Source organism: Mustela nivalis (genome assembly GCF_964662115.1).
Source record: "Mustela nivalis genome assembly, chromosome: 3".
NCBI lineage: Eukaryota > Metazoa > Chordata > Mammalia > Carnivora > Mustelidae > Mustela > Mustela nivalis.
The window spans coordinates 75,462,324-75,481,552 of record NC_139022.1 but is presented as its reverse complement, the minus strand read 5'-3'; the positions used below and the strand labels follow the sequence as shown (position 1 = coordinate 75,481,552).

At 34.3% G+C, this 19,229-nt stretch overlaps 1 protein-coding gene across 1 annotated transcript in view; it reads left to right on the top strand.

Annotated features, from left to right (window-relative positions):
- The window catches only part of MSH3 (mutS homolog 3), a gene marked incomplete at its 5' end in the record, with an annotated part of 182,047 nt that overhangs the window by 106,250 nt on the left and 56,568 nt on the right, over positions 1-19,229 (top strand). Inside the window, 5 exon segments of the mRNA XM_082724737.1 lie at positions 1,449-1,636; positions 2,393-2,561; positions 7,751-7,815; positions 10,210-10,326; positions 15,196-15,303. Of these exon segments, the coding sequence (XP_082580863.1) occupies positions 1,449-1,636; positions 2,393-2,561; positions 7,751-7,815; positions 10,210-10,326; positions 15,196-15,303 (647 nt within the window).

Below are 19,229 nucleotides of genomic sequence, written 5' to 3'. Positions count from 1 at the left end.
TCATAGCCAGCTTAAAATAGTATTTTGAATCTTCTAATTCAGTTACCCCTCATCCATTTACTTTATAGTTTCCAAGGTGTTGTTACTATTGTCTTGTCTTCTAGTTATTCTTGAGGTTTTATGCCTTTTTAAACAATCTTGGACTGTAGTTTCAAGATAGTGTGAAATTAGATGTACATGTTCAGCTTATTCTCTTTATCAGATGTTCCAAAAGTAAAAATCATTTGTGGTCATGTTTAAAAATTGCAAACCTGTGTATAAAGGTATGAAATAAAGAATAAAACATTTTCCTCTACTTTTCCCCAGAGTACACACCACCCAGAGGTAACTAAAATTAACATGTGTGCCCGTCCAGATATTTTTTATTTATATTTTTATTTATGTGGAACAATGCATTTAATATGAAGAAGCAAAAATGAAATTTTACTGTATAAATACACATATGGTATATAGTATAAACATATGCTATGTGTATTTATTATGTGTTGAAATTATGAAGTTCTGTGTGATCTGTACATCTATATATATATATATATATATATATATACATATACAGATGTCTTAAATTTTAGTTGTTTAATACTATCACATTGTATGAGCTTTTCCTAATAAGAGCCCAGTTGTTAAGATACTTGTTTCCTATTCATCTTTTTAATATTATTACCAGTAGTGCTACTATAAACATTCAGATACACATACTTTTTTACTACTTGCTATAGCTTTTGTTTAATTTTTAAGATGGAATTATTTAGTCAAAAAGCCATATGCACTTTACCTTCAAATAGGTTATGCCTCTACTAATTGTATAAAAAAGCGTTTTTTTTAATACCCTGTGTGACTTGGCTATTACCAGGTTTTTAAATCTTTGGCATTCTGTTAAATGACAAATGCTATCTTATCATTTTAATTTGCTTGATCTAATTATGTGGGAGGTTAATTGTGCTTATTGGACATTTTTTTTTTAATGAGCTGCATATTCAGTTCACTTAGCCATTATTCTTGGGTTATTTATCTTTTCCAGGTCAATTTGTAAGAAGAGCTAATTATATGGGAAGAATTTTGCCATTTATTCCTCAAATGTCTTATAGTTATTTCCCAGAATTGTCCTTTATAATTTTGACATTGCTTACTGCATTTTTGCTATATGGTCAATATATTTTAAAATGAAAAATTATTGAGTATTGGCTTTACTCTCCCCAGTCTTAATTATTTTCTTTAGAGTTTTAAAATGTTATGAAGTATTCGAACTATTGGTTTAACTTTAGTAGGTATCAACAATACTTTATTTCAACTAACTAGTTTATAGAATAAATTAAAATTTTCTTTAATTCTGATTCTAATTTTAAAAAGACCATTACCTAAAAAAGAAATGCCACTAATTGAAAGACTGCTAATTAAACTTCATATTCAAATATCTTGTTATTTAGCAAAAAAACTTACTTTTTCAGTGTTCTACGCAAGAGTTCTTCTTGATTGTCAAAACCCTGTATCATCTGCAGTCAGAATTTCAAGCATTAATACCTGCTGTTAATTCCCACGTTCGGTCAGACTTGCTGCAGACATCTATTTTAGAAATTCCTGAACTCCTTAGTCCAGTGGAGCGTTACTTAAGGATCCTTAATGAACAAGCTGCCAAGTAAGTTGTAGACCCTTAGATTACTGTCACTGCTGCAAAGGAAGAACTAAGAGATTTGCCATTTGTTATGTGGATTCATAAGCTTCCCTCATGGTACTGGTAGAAGTTGCACTTGAAATTAGAAATATGATGGGATGCTAAAGGCTGTCCATGATAGCTGGAAGTAACCCTCCGCCATCCAAAACGTAGGCAGTTCATTATCTAGGACCAATACAATACAATACAATACCTAGGACAGATACAATACCAGATGATGAAAAGGTAAAGCCCAGGCAAAGCAAGTAGTAGCAGTTTATTAATTCAAAAGTGGGAGTCAGATGGCATCTTACCCTTATTGCCTAGATGTCCAGCGGTAGTCTGCCTTATATTTAGAAACCTCAGAAGCAAAGTTACCTTTACAAGGTAGTCATTCTACAGTTCATTCCACAAAGACCTCTATATTAAAGGGGGAAAAAAGATAGTATTGACATTCATATTTATTTTCTTCATAGGTGAACAACAGATATTTAATTTTATCTCTCATCTTCACCATGGGAATCGTGAACTTGCAAAATGAAAATGATGTTAGGATAATTTTGTCTATCTTCAAAGAAATTAAGAAACCAACCCATAAATATTTAGTGACAGAGCTGGGATTAGAGCCTTGTATTCCTGATTCCCAACCCTTTGGTCTTTTCTCATGCTGGGAAAAATAATTGATAACTGGTATAGGTAGCATGCTTCAGTATATGTTTCTGCATTTTTTTCATTTTTTAGGACTGGAAATAAAACCGAATTATTCAAAGACCTTACTGAGTTCCCTTTAATAAAAAAGAGGAAAGATGAAATTCAAGAAGTTACCGACAAGATCCAAATACATTTGCAAGAAATACGAAAAATACTAAAAAATTCTTCTATACAATATGTGACAGTGTCAGGACAAGAGGTAATGTCAAACATACTTTTATCTTGCATCCATTTATCTCAAATAGAAAAGCTATTTTAAAATGTAAACAAAAATCCGAGGAGAGGATGAAAGTTTGTTTTCAGATTTTCTCTTTTATTCCTTGGAAATACGATGTACTACTTTGTGTGGGTAAGAATGATTTTAATAACAGTATTTTATGTATTTGTTTACTTTCTTGGTAAAATTATGCAACTTGATGTTTTATGTGCTTTAGTATTATTTGTTGAAATTGTATTATAGAAAACATGACTCTTGTAAATAATTACTTATAGGATTCATTTCACCTAAATCCAGGAGAAATGAAGTTAGTCTTTGATCTCTGGCCTGCAGAGAATGAAATGATATGGAGTGAACCACCTGTGTAGGTTGGATCACACAGTGACTGAAACTCAGGGTTTCCTTCCAAAGTTGGTAGTATAGCTGCTAGAGAACAAATAGCAAGAAAAAAAACAAACCAAAAAATCGAACTATAATGAAGACCTACAATTAGTGAGTCTTCCATCAGATGATATAAGTGCTGTTCAGAACGTGTTTTTTGGTATGCATACTTCAGTGTAAAGTTTGCTATTATTAATATCTGAGTGAGAATCAGAAAGAAGTATGCTTTTTGAATGTGGTTGTTGTATCCTTTGGTCTTATTCTGAGTCTTAAGGCATGCTACTTATGTATCTTATGTTTAATAAAATATAGAGATCCTAACTGAGGGAATTTGAGAAATTCTACTTCATTAAAATCGCAAATTGGGCAATTTGTGAATAATTTCCATTGGGTGGATGAACTTATTATTCGGGATTTATTTTTGTCATGGGGAAGAGCTTAATTTCAAATAAGATCTTAAAACATTTGCATTACTTTATATATTTAGTCAAAAGATTGCTGATTTGTATAATTATTTGAAATAAGAAACCCTACAGCAGAATATAATCTTTATTAAAATAGTTATCAATCTTGTGCCATTTAATAGACCATAGTATTAAGACCATAGTATTAAGACTAACTTAATAAGATTGTCAGTCTGTCTTTTGGACTCACATCTTTAGGACTCAGGCAGATGTTTCACAGTGTATTCCACATAGAAGTCTATATAACAGGAAAATGATTAGACAGTATTTATACTTAGTTGCTCCCCTCCGCAGCCAAATAGTTAATTGCATCACTTAGTTTCACTATGCAGTCTGGATCTTGCAAAACAAACAAGTGACCTTAGCCCACTATTCCAGGCTATTTATTGAAAATGAGATGCTCAAAACTGCTTAATAACAATAAAAGATATGTAGTGGAAAATTGGTAATCACTGGTATTATAGTAGGGAAACCTGGGTGTCTAAATGTCACTTTCCCCACGTACATGCTGTGTGACCAAGGCCGAATCACCTGTGTTGTGAGACTGTTCCAAAGACCAACTGAGTTAAAATACATGAAAGTTGAGTTTTAATCATAGGTTAATCCCACGTAAATGTTCTTCTTATATGGTAACTACTAATATATTTGTCAAGCACTTGATCAGAATGGTTCTAAGCACTGCATATATATTATTTAGCATTTGTAATAACAGAGAAAGGGGTTATTCTCATTTTGTAGTGAAGAAAACTGAGGGTTGGAGTAGTTGGGTAAGTTACATAAGTCAGAAGCCCAGTCCTGCCTGACTCTAGTTTTTCTACCAGTTCCTTATTTCACGCTACTAACAAATATTAACACAAGGATTATCAACATTTGGCTTTTATTTTATGAAACCCAATGTTTTAGAGCTCAGGTTAGAACAAACTAAAATAAAGCTCAAGTCTTGGGAAGATAGCCCTGGATCCATCTGGTAGTTTTACAGTAAAAATGGGGAAAACTGATCAGGAATTCATATGGAATAGTAGATTAGATTTTTTTTCCCTTTTTTAAATCAGTGTGGCAGTGAAGTTTAAGAAAAGGCACAGAATGGAGATGAAATTGAATTATAAATAATTAGAGAAATAAATTATCTTATTCTTTACTTAACCTTTATTAGGTCAAGGTGATGAGTTTGAGGCAAGAAATTTCTTAGTTATTAACTGTGGGATGAATTCTTACTGGTTCTTAAAAAAACCTATAGAAATTGAATAGTATATCAATATAGAATCACTTATATAACATTTTTGAGAATTAGTGATTCTATTCAAACAACAAATGAATTCTAGATATTCAGCATTGTTATAGTCAAATTTTCTCTTAAAAATTATACTAATGGTATCAACAAATTATTTAAAGAGACTTATAGGATCAAGAACAGACTCTGTTAAATATGATTACGTCTGAGAAGTGAGAGAGGAAGGCAGGAAAAATACCCTTATCTTGTATGTGCTTCTTATTTTATACCCTTCTGTTCTGAAATTTGATAACTTTGTAATAATTTGTTTGAAAACCTGTTTTAGCAGGCCTATGCAGTACATGGATTTTGTTATTAGTAAAAATAAGTAGATTATCAAGCCAGTGATACTTTTGACAACTTTCCTTTTTCACCAGTTCCCAGTTTTATGTATTCATTAGAATACTATAAGATGTGTTACTATCACTGACTCTGAAAGTATTTTTAAGAAAATAATGAAAGAAGTAACTTAGCTTACTGCTTCTGTGATGGTTTTTCTCATCTTTTGTGTATATAGAGAGAGATTCATTTTTTAACCTTGAATCAAATATGGAGTGGTATTTAGATTTGAGGCAGTATTGGTTAAGTAGTAGTATTCTTAAGAAAAGGGAAGAAATATTGGGGGGAAATCTTTTAAAAAATTTTTATTAATGCACAGCATGCAAAATATCCAAATTCTGCTTAGTGTGTTTAAGATGTGAAAAACATTATTAAATCTTACTTCCAAAGAAAAAATATTTGGAAAATTTTTGAGAGAGAAGAAGGAAAAGAGGGAGAGTAGGAATGGGGTAAGTGTGTATTGGAGAAAACAGAGAGCAGTTTCTGAAGTGAATTAAGCAAATTTAGCAATGATGCGAGCCCAGTGATACAACAGGCTGCAGTTTGAGTAACAAACCTGACATGTTTTAACCAGGATAGAATTGGATCCCAGCAGTAAATGAGAAATTGCTTGAACAAATCAAGGCGTACTTCTTGCATCAACACCTAAGAAACAAAGTCAGGAACTATAAAGCAGGGAAGGGTGCTATGAGAATTCTCTAAGATTTCTGAAATACACGTTAATTTCCAAATTTAGTTTCCTTTTCTGTAGCAATAAAAGCTTTAAAAGGCCTTGTCTACTCATTCTAGAATGTTTGTAAAAAGAAGCAAAGAGAAAATTTCCTGTTCCTTAGGCAGTATAGAAGAGAAAAAACAACAACAACAAAACAAAAACAAAAAAAGACCTGTAGTAGATGAAATTTTGAAGAGAAACCCAGCTGAGACAAGGACACACAGGACCAGCACCAACTTGAAGAAGTAACCCCAGGGGTATAACAAGCAGGAGATCCATGGGGACTTTCCCAACTCTTACTCTCTTTTCCATCGAGTATTGGTTCTGCATATGGCCTCTTTGAGGAGCTGCTGTCCTTAAAGTAGACCCTTGATCCTTACAGATTGAACCGTTATGGTCCAAACTTTCCCCAGCCTGCTCTAAAGTGCTGTGACTAGAAGCGATCTGTGATGTGTCTCAGGCACAGATTTTAATCCAGTTCCCTGTACTGCAGTGTTAGGGCAGATGGAGTAAGCCAGCCTACCTGGCACCCAGTGATCCCACTGAGGCAGTTTTAGCTTCTTTTCCAAATTTCTGTCTTCCCTACATAGTAGTAACTCCTGTGGAGCTCTGTGTTCGTTTTTGTGGATCTAGATGTGTCCTTGCCAAGTATTCATGAGCCACTGTGGCCCTGCATTTTGCTGTTTGCTGCAGACTTAGCTCTTCCCAGAATTATTTGATAAAAAGATCAATATGCCTTTGTTGTAGGACACTTAAAAATAAAGTTTAAGCAGAATTTTTTAACATGTTCGTAATGTGCTTTTATCTTTTTTGTCAATGATATTTATCTTGTGGGTTTTTCCTCAGTTTTTGTAATCAAAGGGAGCTCTTTTAAAGTCTTGACTCTTCACTGTTTAACTGGGTGGGGCATATTTGAAATTGTATTAATCCCTCTCTGTACAAGAAAACATCATGAGTCCCAAAATTTTTTCTAAGGATGAAAATTCTTAAATTTAACCAGTAATTTCTGTTTTACATTTAGTGTAAAAACTATATAGAAAAATAAACTCAAATATAGGCCAATATTTTAATAATATGCATATTATTATATTAATGCATATATATTTATATTATAAATACCAGAAATGTTAGAAAACTGGTATATGTAAAAAAAAGTTCCTGTGGCCATCTCAAATTTAGTGGTAGCCACAGAGCTTCTGGGTTTCCTCCTCTGTAAAATAAGTGTGTGTGTCTTTATTCATTTAAATAAAACACTGAATTTCATTACAGTGATATAGGAGAGTGAGCAGGAAGAAGAGGTGATATACAACTAATGCTCATAAGGAAAGGCATGATAGACGGAGTTGATTTCACTTGCTTCCTGATTGATTTCAGAAAAGCTTGCTTGCAGAACACAGCTCTATAAAGATATGGTTCACAGAAGTGAAAACTTTAAGAAAACTCTCATGGAAAGAAATCTCTTCTTCCCTTAATAGCTGAAGAAATCAGTGCTTTTTCATGAGGATACTCTTAGGGACCTTGGGTTCTGTGGATAAAAACTATGACAATAAGTCCTCTTTTGTTCAGAATAGGGGATAGGCCACATATGAAACTGGTATAGCACATCATAATTGATATTTTAAAGTTGTATGTACGTAGAATTTGAGTCTTATTACTGAGTAATAGAATTCTTAAGTGGTACTAATAAATGAAAGAGGCTGTTAAAAAAAGAAAAATCACCACTGGTAATAGCCATGACAGTGTTATAAAATGTTATAAACGTTAAAGTGCCAAGTTACATGCTTATTACAAACTTTTGCTCAGTACACATTGTACTTTATCCCAAGTATTGCAACCCTAATTAGTGGTATTTGTTTGTATGGACATATATGAACTTTCGTATTAACAATACTGGATTTATTTGAATGTTTAGAATAGTATTTACTAAACTTACAGCACAGTTTTGAGAAAGCTTTAATAATGGTTAATCATTTAGATATCTAACTTTTATTTGTATTTCTTTTAGTTTATGATTGAAATAAAGAATTCTGCTGTATCTTGTATACCAGCTGATTGGGTTAAGGTTGGAAGGTGGGTTTCAAATTACATTTTTTCTTACAAATGTAAATTATAATGACATTTGTATACCTGTACACTACTGGAATGAAGATAACCACCTCCTTGACATAAAAAGTATTTCTATCCCTTTGGTTTTCTTATGGAGCTTCTCACCAAAATAATAATTATTTTAAATTCTTCTTATCATTGGATTAAAAATACTTTTTCCCAAGAGTATCTTGTTTGTATAGATTTGTTTTCCTGTTTTGTAAATTATCATTTTATTCTTATACCTCAGGGTACACTTTAAACACATGAAAGAAAATATTGGGGAATCTTCAATTATAAGATTAATTCGATTGCTTGAATTTCCTTCCCGATGAGTGCTGTACCTGAAATTTCTTTTAGGAATTTAAAATTTCATTTTCTACCTCACTGAGCTCTGCATTTGTTTATTCTTGATGCTTTCCATGGCACATAATTATAATAGTTCTTTATGGCTTCTTTTTTGTGAGTTATATCATGAATTGATGAAAACAAATTTAATCAAAAACAGAATTAGTGAACCACATTGAGACTCCTTTTCTCCTTGATTAGACATTAATCTCTCAAAGGGGACTCATTTCAGAAGTGGTATTAGCAAAGTATATACTCCTGTGAGTAGTATTCGTTGTGAAGTATTTATTGCTACTGTTACTTATACGCTTGCATGAACTTGAGATGAAAATATTACATTTGCCCAAGTAAGCAGATAGTAGCTAGTATTTATATGAAAGAACTCTATTAAGGATGGAAGAAAATTTTAACATGTGTAAATGATTATAATTAAAAGGAAAAACGAGTATACATTTGCCACTATTAAAGGATTCTAAAGGCACAGTCATGGGTTTCTTTAGCTCTGTTACCATTGTTTTTCTGGTTTTTGTTTTTTTCTTTTTTCTCCTGTGTTCCTGGAAGCTGTAGCTGAGATTTTAATATTGTTGATTTTAGAGGCTGTTTTCTCCTTCACAGGCTTTCTTTTCTTTCCTTTATTTACTTTGTCCTATCCTACAGCTCATGAATCGAAGTATGTTATGAAAAGAAATTATTTAAAATTGTACATCTAATTAATCTAAGAAGCTGAAATGTTTCACTAAATGAATTTTGTCAGAAGAGAAAGCTATGATGAATATGTTTGCATAGAAATCTAGATGACATTTCAGAAGCAACACAGAAAGGATAAATCAGTATCAACATCTTTTGAACATTCAATGATGTAAATTGAGTGAATAAATAAGGTGGTTTGGGGGAGGTTCATTATTATTTTTATTTGTCATTTGACTATCATAAACTTGACAAGGATAGGCTAGAATATTAGTCAGATTTTGAATATGAAAGTCTCATTCCTAGTACAATAACTGGCCAAATTAAACATAATTGTGACAGGAGTTGGGGAACAAACAAAGAACAGTAATTACCCTCTTTCATCACCTGCCTATCGCTCAACCCTGATCTCTTCTCAGAAGTCCAATCAAAATAGTAACATCAACAGCAGTAGCAGTCACCACCTCCACAGAACAACTCTTAACATTGGGGACTAAGGACATAGGACATAGATACTGTGCTAAGCACTGTCTTCTTCTCTCAACAGTACCTATGAGGTAGATACTATCATTATTCCCATTTTATAGATGAGGAAAGGGATGTTTAGAAAAGGTCACTTATATTTGCCTAAGGTCACACAAGTAGCAAGTAAGTGGTTAGTGTTAGAGCCTTGGTCCAGATATTTTTAACTGGAAACCGGTGGCATCCCCTGTTGTGCTCTACTTTCTTGATGAAGGAGCAGAGACAATGCACAGGCCCATGAGAGGAGCACATCCTATTTGTTTCCCTCTGGGGCCACTGTGAATCTACAGCTAGATCATGAAACATTCCTATTCTTTGATTGCCTCTTGAATAAATGCATCACTATTCTTTGTAATTCTTTATATTTTTCTGTTTCACTGAAATACATTAATTCTACAGAAAAGTATAAAACATAAAGAATAGTAGGACTTTCATCTGTGTATCCAGCTTTGTCAAGACTTACTTGCTTCTGATCTTTTTTTTAATAAGCAAGCATTTTCATTTAGTGTAATTTAAAGAAAAAAGCCTTCTGCTTATGAAATGGAAATTCTAAACTTTGACTTTGCCATATGGATGTAATTTGAAATGCATTTCAGAGCTCCTGAACAAAGTCCTATGAACTCCAAGTACTTTATTTACAACAGAGGTCTTTGGAATCAATAGAGTTCAGCACCATAATTAAAGAATGTTCTGTGTTTACAGCTATTTACTTTCAAGGTTCATCAGAGAATAATAAATAACTACTTTAATTTTCTGAAGTGATGGCATTAGTGATTCCTTAGTAACCTTGATTTCCTATTTATGTTTCTTCCCCTCTTCTAGCACAAAAGCTGTGAGCCGTTTTCACTCTCCTTTTATTGTAGAAAATTACAGACATCTGAATCAGCTCCGGGAGCAGCTAGTCCTTGACTGCAGTGCCGAATGGCTTGGTTTTCTAGAGTGAGTTTACAATGAAAAATATAATCTGACTTTTTGCTATGAGAAATAGACCGGAAAATCTTTCCATCAAAAAGAAAAGTAGAGATTACTGCTTGTGACCTGCCATAAAATAGTTGAGTACATGTGTTCTCTGATTTTATTTTTAATCCACTGAAATGTAAGCTCATCTTTGTCTTTAATGAGAGATCTAATACACTTTATTGTTACTGTACTAATATTTAGCTGCTGAGGATGTTTGGTAGAGTCCCTTTTTGAAATGCCACCTTGGACTTCCTTTACTTATAAAAAGACTTAACATTTTCATAGTTGGAAAAGAATGATTTAGTTCTTCTGTTTTTATTATCACCATTTACTTTTTTTTAAAATTTTTTTACATCCTCAATGTTTTCTTTGTAACTTTTTATCTTAAAGAATTTTAAATCTGGGAAATTTGAAATAAATACCTATATACTCTTCACCTAGGTTTATCAAGTTTTAACATTTGCCACATTTAGCTCTCTCATACACTTTTTCCCTGAACCAATTTAAAGTACAATTTAGACATTATAACACTTCACCCCTAAATACTTAATTAAGCATACATCTAAAACTAAGGACATGCTACTATATAATCTTAAAACTATTATCACATCTAAGAAAAATTAGTAATTTAATGAATATTGAGTTAATTCTAGCCCCCCATTTTTAAATGAAAGCTCTATTCAACTTTCACATGTTACATTTTGTTATTAGGTTTCTTTTGTGTTTGAATGATTGAATCTAGAATAGTCCCCCACCTTTTTTTTTTTTTTTTTTTTAAGATTTTATTTATTTATTAGAGCATGAGCTGGAGGAAAGGCCAGAGGGAGAAGCAGACTTCACACTGAGCAGGAGCCTGACGGGGGGCTCGATCCCAGGACTTTCAGATCATGAATTGAGCCAAACGCAGACATTTAACTAACGGAGTCACCCAAGAGCTCCACCTTTTTTGTTTTTTTTATGAGATTTTTTTTTAAAGTGTCTTTGCCATTGCTTCCAGGAATGTTTCATATTTGGACTTATTAATAGTTATGTGTTCAAATTGACAGGTTTAAGTCAATGTTGTACTGGTAAAGAAAAGATTAACAGCCAGTTCTTTGGAAGAGTAGTAGTGTTTGTGGTGTTTGCTGGCTTCTGTAGTGTAAATACTCCTACTGTGGTTGATTTCAAGCTGCTGCTGGACTGAAGTTGGGAAGAGAGGTGTACAGTTGCCTTTCATGAGTCCTTAGCTATGAGCCACTCATCTAAACACTTCAGGTATATTAGGCCCTTATTCCTCCCAAGATCACCCCCAATTAACAAATGAATAAAGAAGTAAGTTGCCTACATTGGGTTGGAGCCAAGATTCAATGCAGGGTGTCTGGTGGTAGCTTGTGCCCTTTACCATTCAGGCTGTAGAGCTTGCCTTTGGTGAACCTTTAGGCATCACTCTAAACAGAAATCTCTTTGGTAGTCATTATCTTTCTAGGTAATCTTTTTGAAGTTTGGCAAAGTGTAGCAAATGGACAAAGATCAAGAAGTCAATCAAGACTTTCTAGGTTTTGATAATGATGTTAAAGGTTTATGATAGTGTTTCATTTTATTCACATGTCTTATTTATATAATTGATATGAGAAAGAACATTATTGTCTATATCAAAATAATTACCTTCTCTCTCTGCCTTATTTTTCATTATTTTTTTAAAAGATTTTATTTATTTATTTGACAGAGAGAAATCACAAGTAGATGGAGAGGCAGGCAGAGAGAGAGAGAAGGAAGCAGGCTCCCTGCTGAGCAGAGAGCCGGATGCGGGACTCGATCCCAGGACCCTGAGATCATGACCTGAGCCGAAGGCAGCGGCTTAACCCACTGAGCCACCCAGATTTTTTTTAACTGAAATGGAAACCCACTGAGAGCTATGTTATTCATCTCAGTCTCGGACACTAGAATATCATGAAAGACAGTAACCCTCAACCTAAGTCTCCTAGATAATAGCAAATTAATTAGGGTCTTGGTGGCCAGATAAGAGCTGAGAAGCAGTGCGTGATAGTGAAGGAAAAAATGACAGGTATTTAGTGCCAAAGACACTTTGATACTCATATTCCAGAGAGGCAAGAGCAGAGACATCAAATATGGCTGCTCTCTGGCAAAACAGAGTGCCAGGATAGGAAGGGCTAGAACAGGGGCAGAAGACAACACAGTCCAACACATAAACCAGTGGTCAGATCTAAAATTGAAGTCAGCCCAGGAATGACAAGGCATGATCACTGGGCAGTCACTCAGAAGTATAAGTAAGGTTCGTGTAGCATGTGGTGTCTTCAAAATGTGGCGTCTTCATTTTTAAGGTGGCAATTAAGCATTGCTTGTTTGATGCCGGGACAAGTCTTCTTCGTGTTCGGGATTTTCCACAGACTCTTAACACTGTTCGTGGGATTCTTGCTTGTTTAAATGAACCTTAATTCAGTGAGAAATAGGTAAATTATATTTATTATGTTCTAACTATTCAGATTTAAAAATGTAAAATATGTTATAAATATATTTCTCAATTCATAAAGTTAACACAAAAATATGACTGGGTACTTAAAATGTTGTTTCTGTTATCTGGAAAAGTCATTTACATAGAATACCTTATTATAGTATTACTAGAAAAATCATATTACAGATTCTAAAAAATCAATATAGTGATAATATAGGAATAACTGATCACATAGTAAATTAACCTGGTTATCCTCTTCAAGGTAGGAAGCATTCTAAAACTTCTGGATTTAAGAAGCAGATTAGTCCTTTGGACAGTAGTGTCCAGAATCTATAAAGAACTTAGCAAACTCAACACCTAAAGAACAAATAATCCAATCAAGAAATGGGCAGAGGACATGAACAGACATTTCTGCAAAGAAGACATCCAGATGGCCAACAGACACATGAAAAAGTGCTCCATATCACTCGGCATCAGGGAAATACAAATCAAAACCACAATGAGATATCACCTCACACCAGTCAGAATGGCTAAAATCAACAAGTCAGGAAATGACAGATGCTGGCGAGGATGCGGAGAAAGGGGAACCCTCCTCCACTGTTGGTGGGAATGCAACCACAGAGTGGTGCAGCCACTCTGGAAAACAGCATGGAGGTTCCTCAAAATGTTGAAAATAGAACTGCCCTATGACCCAGCAATTGCACTATTGGGTATTTACCCTAAAGATACAAACGTAGTGATCCAAAGGGGCACGTGCACCTGAATGTTTATAGCAGCAATGTCCACAATAGCCAAACTATGGAAAGAACCTAGATGTCCATCAACAGATGAACGGATCAAGAAGATGTGGTATATATACACAATGGAATACTATGCAGCCATCAAAAGAAATGAAATCTTGCCATTTGCGACAACATGGATGGAACTAGAGCGTATCATGCTTAGCGAAATAAGTCAAGCAGAGAAAGACAACTATCATATGATCTCCCTGATATGAGGAAGTGGTGATGCAACATGGAGGCTTAAGTGGGTAGGAGAAGAATCAATGAAACAAGATGGGATTGGGAGGGAGACAAACCATAAGTGACTCTTAATCTCACAAAACAAACTGAGGGTTGCTAGGGGGAGGGGGTTTGGGAGAAGGGGGTGGGATTATGGACATTGGGGAGGGTATGTGCTTGGGTGAGTGCTGTGAAGTGTGTAAACCTGGTGATTCACAGACCTGTACCCCTGGGGATAAAAATATATGTTTATAAAAAATAAAAAATTAATAATAGAAAAAAAAAAGGAAGCAGATTAAATCTCAAAGTTTCTGAAACCCATAGTACAACAGAGAAATCATTTTTAACAGAAGAATTCAACCTAATAATCTATTTTGGGGGGAATCTTCTTTGAAAGGGATACCTGTGGTATGAAATAATGGATAATTTGGGGTGTCTGGGTGGCACAGTTGGTTGGACATCTGACTCTTGGTTTCAGCTCGGGTCATGATCTCAGGGTCTTGAGCTTAAGTCCTGCATCAGCTCTGTGCTCAGTGGAGAGTATGCTTGAGAGTCTTTCTCTCTCTACCTGCCCCTCCTGCTTGTGCTGTCATGCTCTCCAGAGTAAATAAATCTTTAAAAAAATATAGAAAAAAGAATGGAATAATTTTAAGTAAAAAAAATAAAAGGGAAAGCACTTGCCTACATTCCTGTATTTTTTCTAAATAAGTCTTTCAATAAAAGTTTTTAAGCCTTTAGATCACAACCTATTTAATTAGCCAAAGATTTGAGGCACTAATCATTATTTTTTCAAAACTAAAATTTAATTTTTGTATGCATTATTAATAGGATAAGTGAAGATCACTGAAAAAAAGTACTTTATTTGCTTGCTTTTAACGAAACTTATTGCAGCGTCTCCTGCATACCAAAGTTAAATGATAGGAAAATCAGACAAAGGTGGACCCCAACATCGAGAACCTTCCCATTCGGTGTGAGAAAGATACTGAAACTGTTAATCCTAGTTTGGATGATGCTATGAAGGAGAAGCACAAAGGCAAGCTGACCCATCTGGGTAGTTCATGTTATTTAAGCTGAGTGAAAATGACCACGACATTTGTGTTCATTGAATCTAGTTGATATGCCATGGTCAAATGAAATGTGCAGTACCGTATTAGAAGCAGGCATCTTTATATAGAAGCTGTTGTAAAGGTATGTACTTCCATCCAAATGAAACAAAAGAAGCCTCAGGAATCAAGTTACTACATTAAAATGAGAAGTCGTCCAGAGTAATTTCCAAGGTACCATCCTTGGTTATTTTGTTGATGCTCATCTTAGCTAATAAAGTGATCCCATATTGAGCAGCTTATACAGGTCCAAGAAATTGGTGTGTTCACCTCTTTGTTGTCGCTTTTGTAGGAATTTCAGCGAACATTATCACTCCTTGTGTAAAGCAGTACATCACTTAGCAACTGTTGACTGCATTTTCTCCCTGGCCAAGGTCGCTAAGCAAGGAGATTACTGCAGGTAATATATTTTTTAACTCCTCCCTCTTCTTCAGTGCTTTAGATCAGATGGCATCATTCCGTTAATTTTAGTATTTTTATTATTAAATATTAATATATGCAAATATGTTGGATCTTTGGTAAAGCTGATGTCATACACATATAGCTTGATTTAAAATTAACAAATCCCTTTCTTGCTTGCTCTATCATTTAGCACAATGAAAGCAGATGTTCACAGTAATCTAGAGGTGAATGTTACGTATTTCAAGTTTAAGCTTATCTGGGTGACATTTTTTTAAAGGTGTAATCCTTTCATTTGTTAGCTTTGACTTGAACACTTTGTAGTATGATTCACTTTATAATTATAAGTCTCCTTTAAATGCCAACTAAATCAGATGGATGAGACTCAGTGTGTGATCCATTTCAAGACAGTGTCTCTGTTGCTATTAAATTGCTCTTAAGTTTAAAACCTTAAGCTTGAGCCACATCTTTGGCTCATTGCTCTGCTTTCCAGGACCACTGGGTTAGGGATTCCCACCTTTCAGAGCCATTGGGGCAGTAGTCTTGTTACCTTAGTTTTGCAGGTCAAATGTTGGGCCTCCAGAGCTCTAGGCCATTTTGCCCCTTTGGTGGTCCTGTGCCTGACCCTGCTGCTGATGAGGTGGTTCTTTGTGGTAGTCCCATGGCTGCTTATGCTCTGTGCCTGGGCTCCCTCCTGTGGCTCTCCCAGCCTGGAATTTTGTGCTGGTGGCTCTGTGGTTCTGGAGAGCATTGGCTATTGGGGTCTGGCTCTCTGTGGGCTCTTTTATAAAACCACTAGCCCATTCACAAGGGCTCTGCCCTTATGAACTAATCACCTTATAAAGTCCTGACTCACGATCCCATCTCATTAGGTTCATATGAATTTGGGGGAGGACACAGACATTCACTCTGAAACATGGAGTCTATTTTTTCATATACTTAAGGAAATTTAAGGGAATATTTAACTCACTGGCTTTCTAAAAAAATATAGAAGTGATTCTGCTTAGCAGTACTTTAGCATACAGAGTTCATTATGTTTGAGAGGATATGTTCTACTCTTCATACTTCTTTCATGTTCTCTCTAGTTTGTGCCAAATACAGTTTTGTTTTTTCTTAACATTTAAATGTTCTTTATACCTAGCATAATACCCAGAGTGGATGTTAAAAGATAGTTTGTTTATTGTAAAGCATTTATTTATTTATGGGAGAAGGGTTGCAGGAATTGGCTACTCCAGTTTTAGACAAAAATGTACTTGGTTTGCTGTTCTGTTTCATTTTGTTTTGCTGTCCATTTATGTATGGGATGATCTACCATGCCGTGCACAATAGTTTTGTTTAAAATAGGCTCTTTGCATCTTCATTATTATTCAGTTTCTTTTCACATCAGAGGGCTTTGAAAATTTTGTGCAATTTATCATCCATAAAAATGAGATCTGTAAATATACTCTAGTTGAAACAAGTTCTGGAAGAATGAGAGTCTGTCTTCCTCTGACTTGATTTCTTCCTTACGCACTGTGGTCTTTGTAGGACTTCTTACTTGGTGCGCAAGGTTTGTGAAGCTAACATTTCCTAACGGATTCTGTTTGTGAATTAAGCAAAGGATCAGCTACAATCTGTACGCTTGGTGTATGTTTTCATGCAAAGCTCTTTCTACTAAAAAATACTTATGCTTGGTTTATCTCTTCTTAAACTCTTTCAAGTGGCCTTTTGCCATCTGCTGCTGCTAGAGCAGCTAGTGAGAACAGAAGAAACATTTCTATGGGTATGTGGTTTATATTACAGTAGATTCAAGTTTCCATATCTGTATGTGTGTATATATCTGTTTGTAACCCTAAACATATATATGTATTACACATAATATGTAATTTAAAGTAATACATAATTTGCAGTGCATTATAATAACCAGAATCTAGCTTTGATATCAGAAGGTTTGGTTCTAGCCCATCCTCTGTCACTAATTAGCCATGTAGTCTTGTTTAAATCTCAAGTATTCATATATAAAATTTGTAAGAATTAAAGTTATGAATTAGTAAGCAGCATAAATCTTACAGTTGTGGGTATTCTTTATTGAGATGTAGTTTTGGCAAAATCTTTGAGGAGCGAAAATACTATAAAACTATGATTAATTTGTAGACTCATCAGAGATTTAACAAGCATTTTGGGTATCTACAATACAAGTTTGGTCCTAGATTTTTCATTTCGGGGCTTCCTCTTCGATTTTTAGATGTTTTTGAATTCCTCGTCGTTTTGATTATATTATGAACATTGTATTTGCAGAGTTACTATTTTCTATACTTTATCTAATTTTCCCATTTGTCTTCAGGAGGATATATTTTCCTTTCAAATGACGTATTCTCTTAGGAAGACAATTTCAGGAAATACTTCACATGCTAAAATACTTTTCAACTTGAGTACTATATATTAAGAAAAATCCACCTGAATATTTTTAAATGAAAAAAATCATTCTATAAAGTTCAAGGAATATAATCAACTTCTCTTTTTTTTTTTCAGCAGAAATAAAATTGAGTGTAAATAGCCATAAAATAGGAAACTTTTCACTAAAATTCATTTTAAGCTAGTGAATAAGTATCTGAAATTTGTATCTTTTAACCCCCCTTAGATTTCCAGCTCGTTTAAAGATTTTAGTGCATTTGAGCTATTGCACTTAGTTCAAATTGATACTTTGGCTTCGTAATTGCAATCTTTTCTTCCTAAATGCTCTTCAGACCTTTTATTCACTATAGCCTAACTTTGAAGCAGAAGATCTTATTCTACGGGTGCCTGGGTGGCTCAGTGGGTTAAAGCTTCTGCCTTCAGCTCTGGTCATGATCCCAAGGTTCTGGGATTGAGCCCCACATCAGGCTCTCTGCTCAGTGGGGAGCCTGCTTCCTCTTCTCTCTGTCTGCCTCTCTGCCTACTTGTGATCTCTGTCTGTCAAATAAATAAATTAAAAAATCTTTTAAAAAAAGTTCTTATTCTAAGTCTTTCTATCCGTTTTTTATTCTGGATGTTATATTGTTTTACTAATTATGTTCTATTTCCTTGAGGCATTTAAAGGGGAAAGATGCAATTTAAAAAATACAAAATAAATTTGTTCAACTTTAAGGTTTCAAATCTTTCCAGGCAGCATCCAAATTTCCTCAGCTCTTCTTAAATGCCATATCATCAACATGATTTTCGTATCCTTCTTGCTGTAACTATCTGATTCTCGTGCATCCTCTCATCTCCCCAGATTATGATTTGCTTCTTATCCCACCAGGAAGTGTTTTGTCATTATATAATTTTGATAGCAACAGAGTAAGTCAGTGTAGATTTTTAAAGCAGAACAAATCACTCAAAATTTTATTCTAAAGTGAAAACCTTCCTGGGAAATCATATCAGTGTCATGAATAATGATCTATCGATTTCACTTGGCAGAACACCTGAGATTTTATTTTAAAACTGATATTACTTGCAGATGCTTTCATTTTTTATAGTAAATTTATAATGCACCTAAATAAAAAATTCTATCTTTAGAATTAAACTTTTTGAAATCCAAAAAATGTTATTTTCCCATCATTTATTTTTTAAAGATTTTATTTATTTATTTATTTGACACAGAGAGAGATCACAAGTAGGCAGAGAGGAGCGGGGGAAGCAGGCTCCTGACCCAACAGAGAGCCCGATGCCGGGCTTGATCCCAGGACCCTGAGACCATGACCCAAGTTGAAGGCAGATGCTTAACCCATTAAGCCACCCAAACACCCCTTTTCCCATCATTTTAAAAGTCTCTTTCCAATGTATAATTTTAAATTATTTACTCAGAAGGTACTTTAGTTGTTTTCTTTGAGAAATGTGAGTGTACATACTTGGGGTTTTGTTAGCCAGATATATTTAAGGAAAAGCATTTAAGTATTTAGGGAAATAATATTTATAAGTGTTATGAGT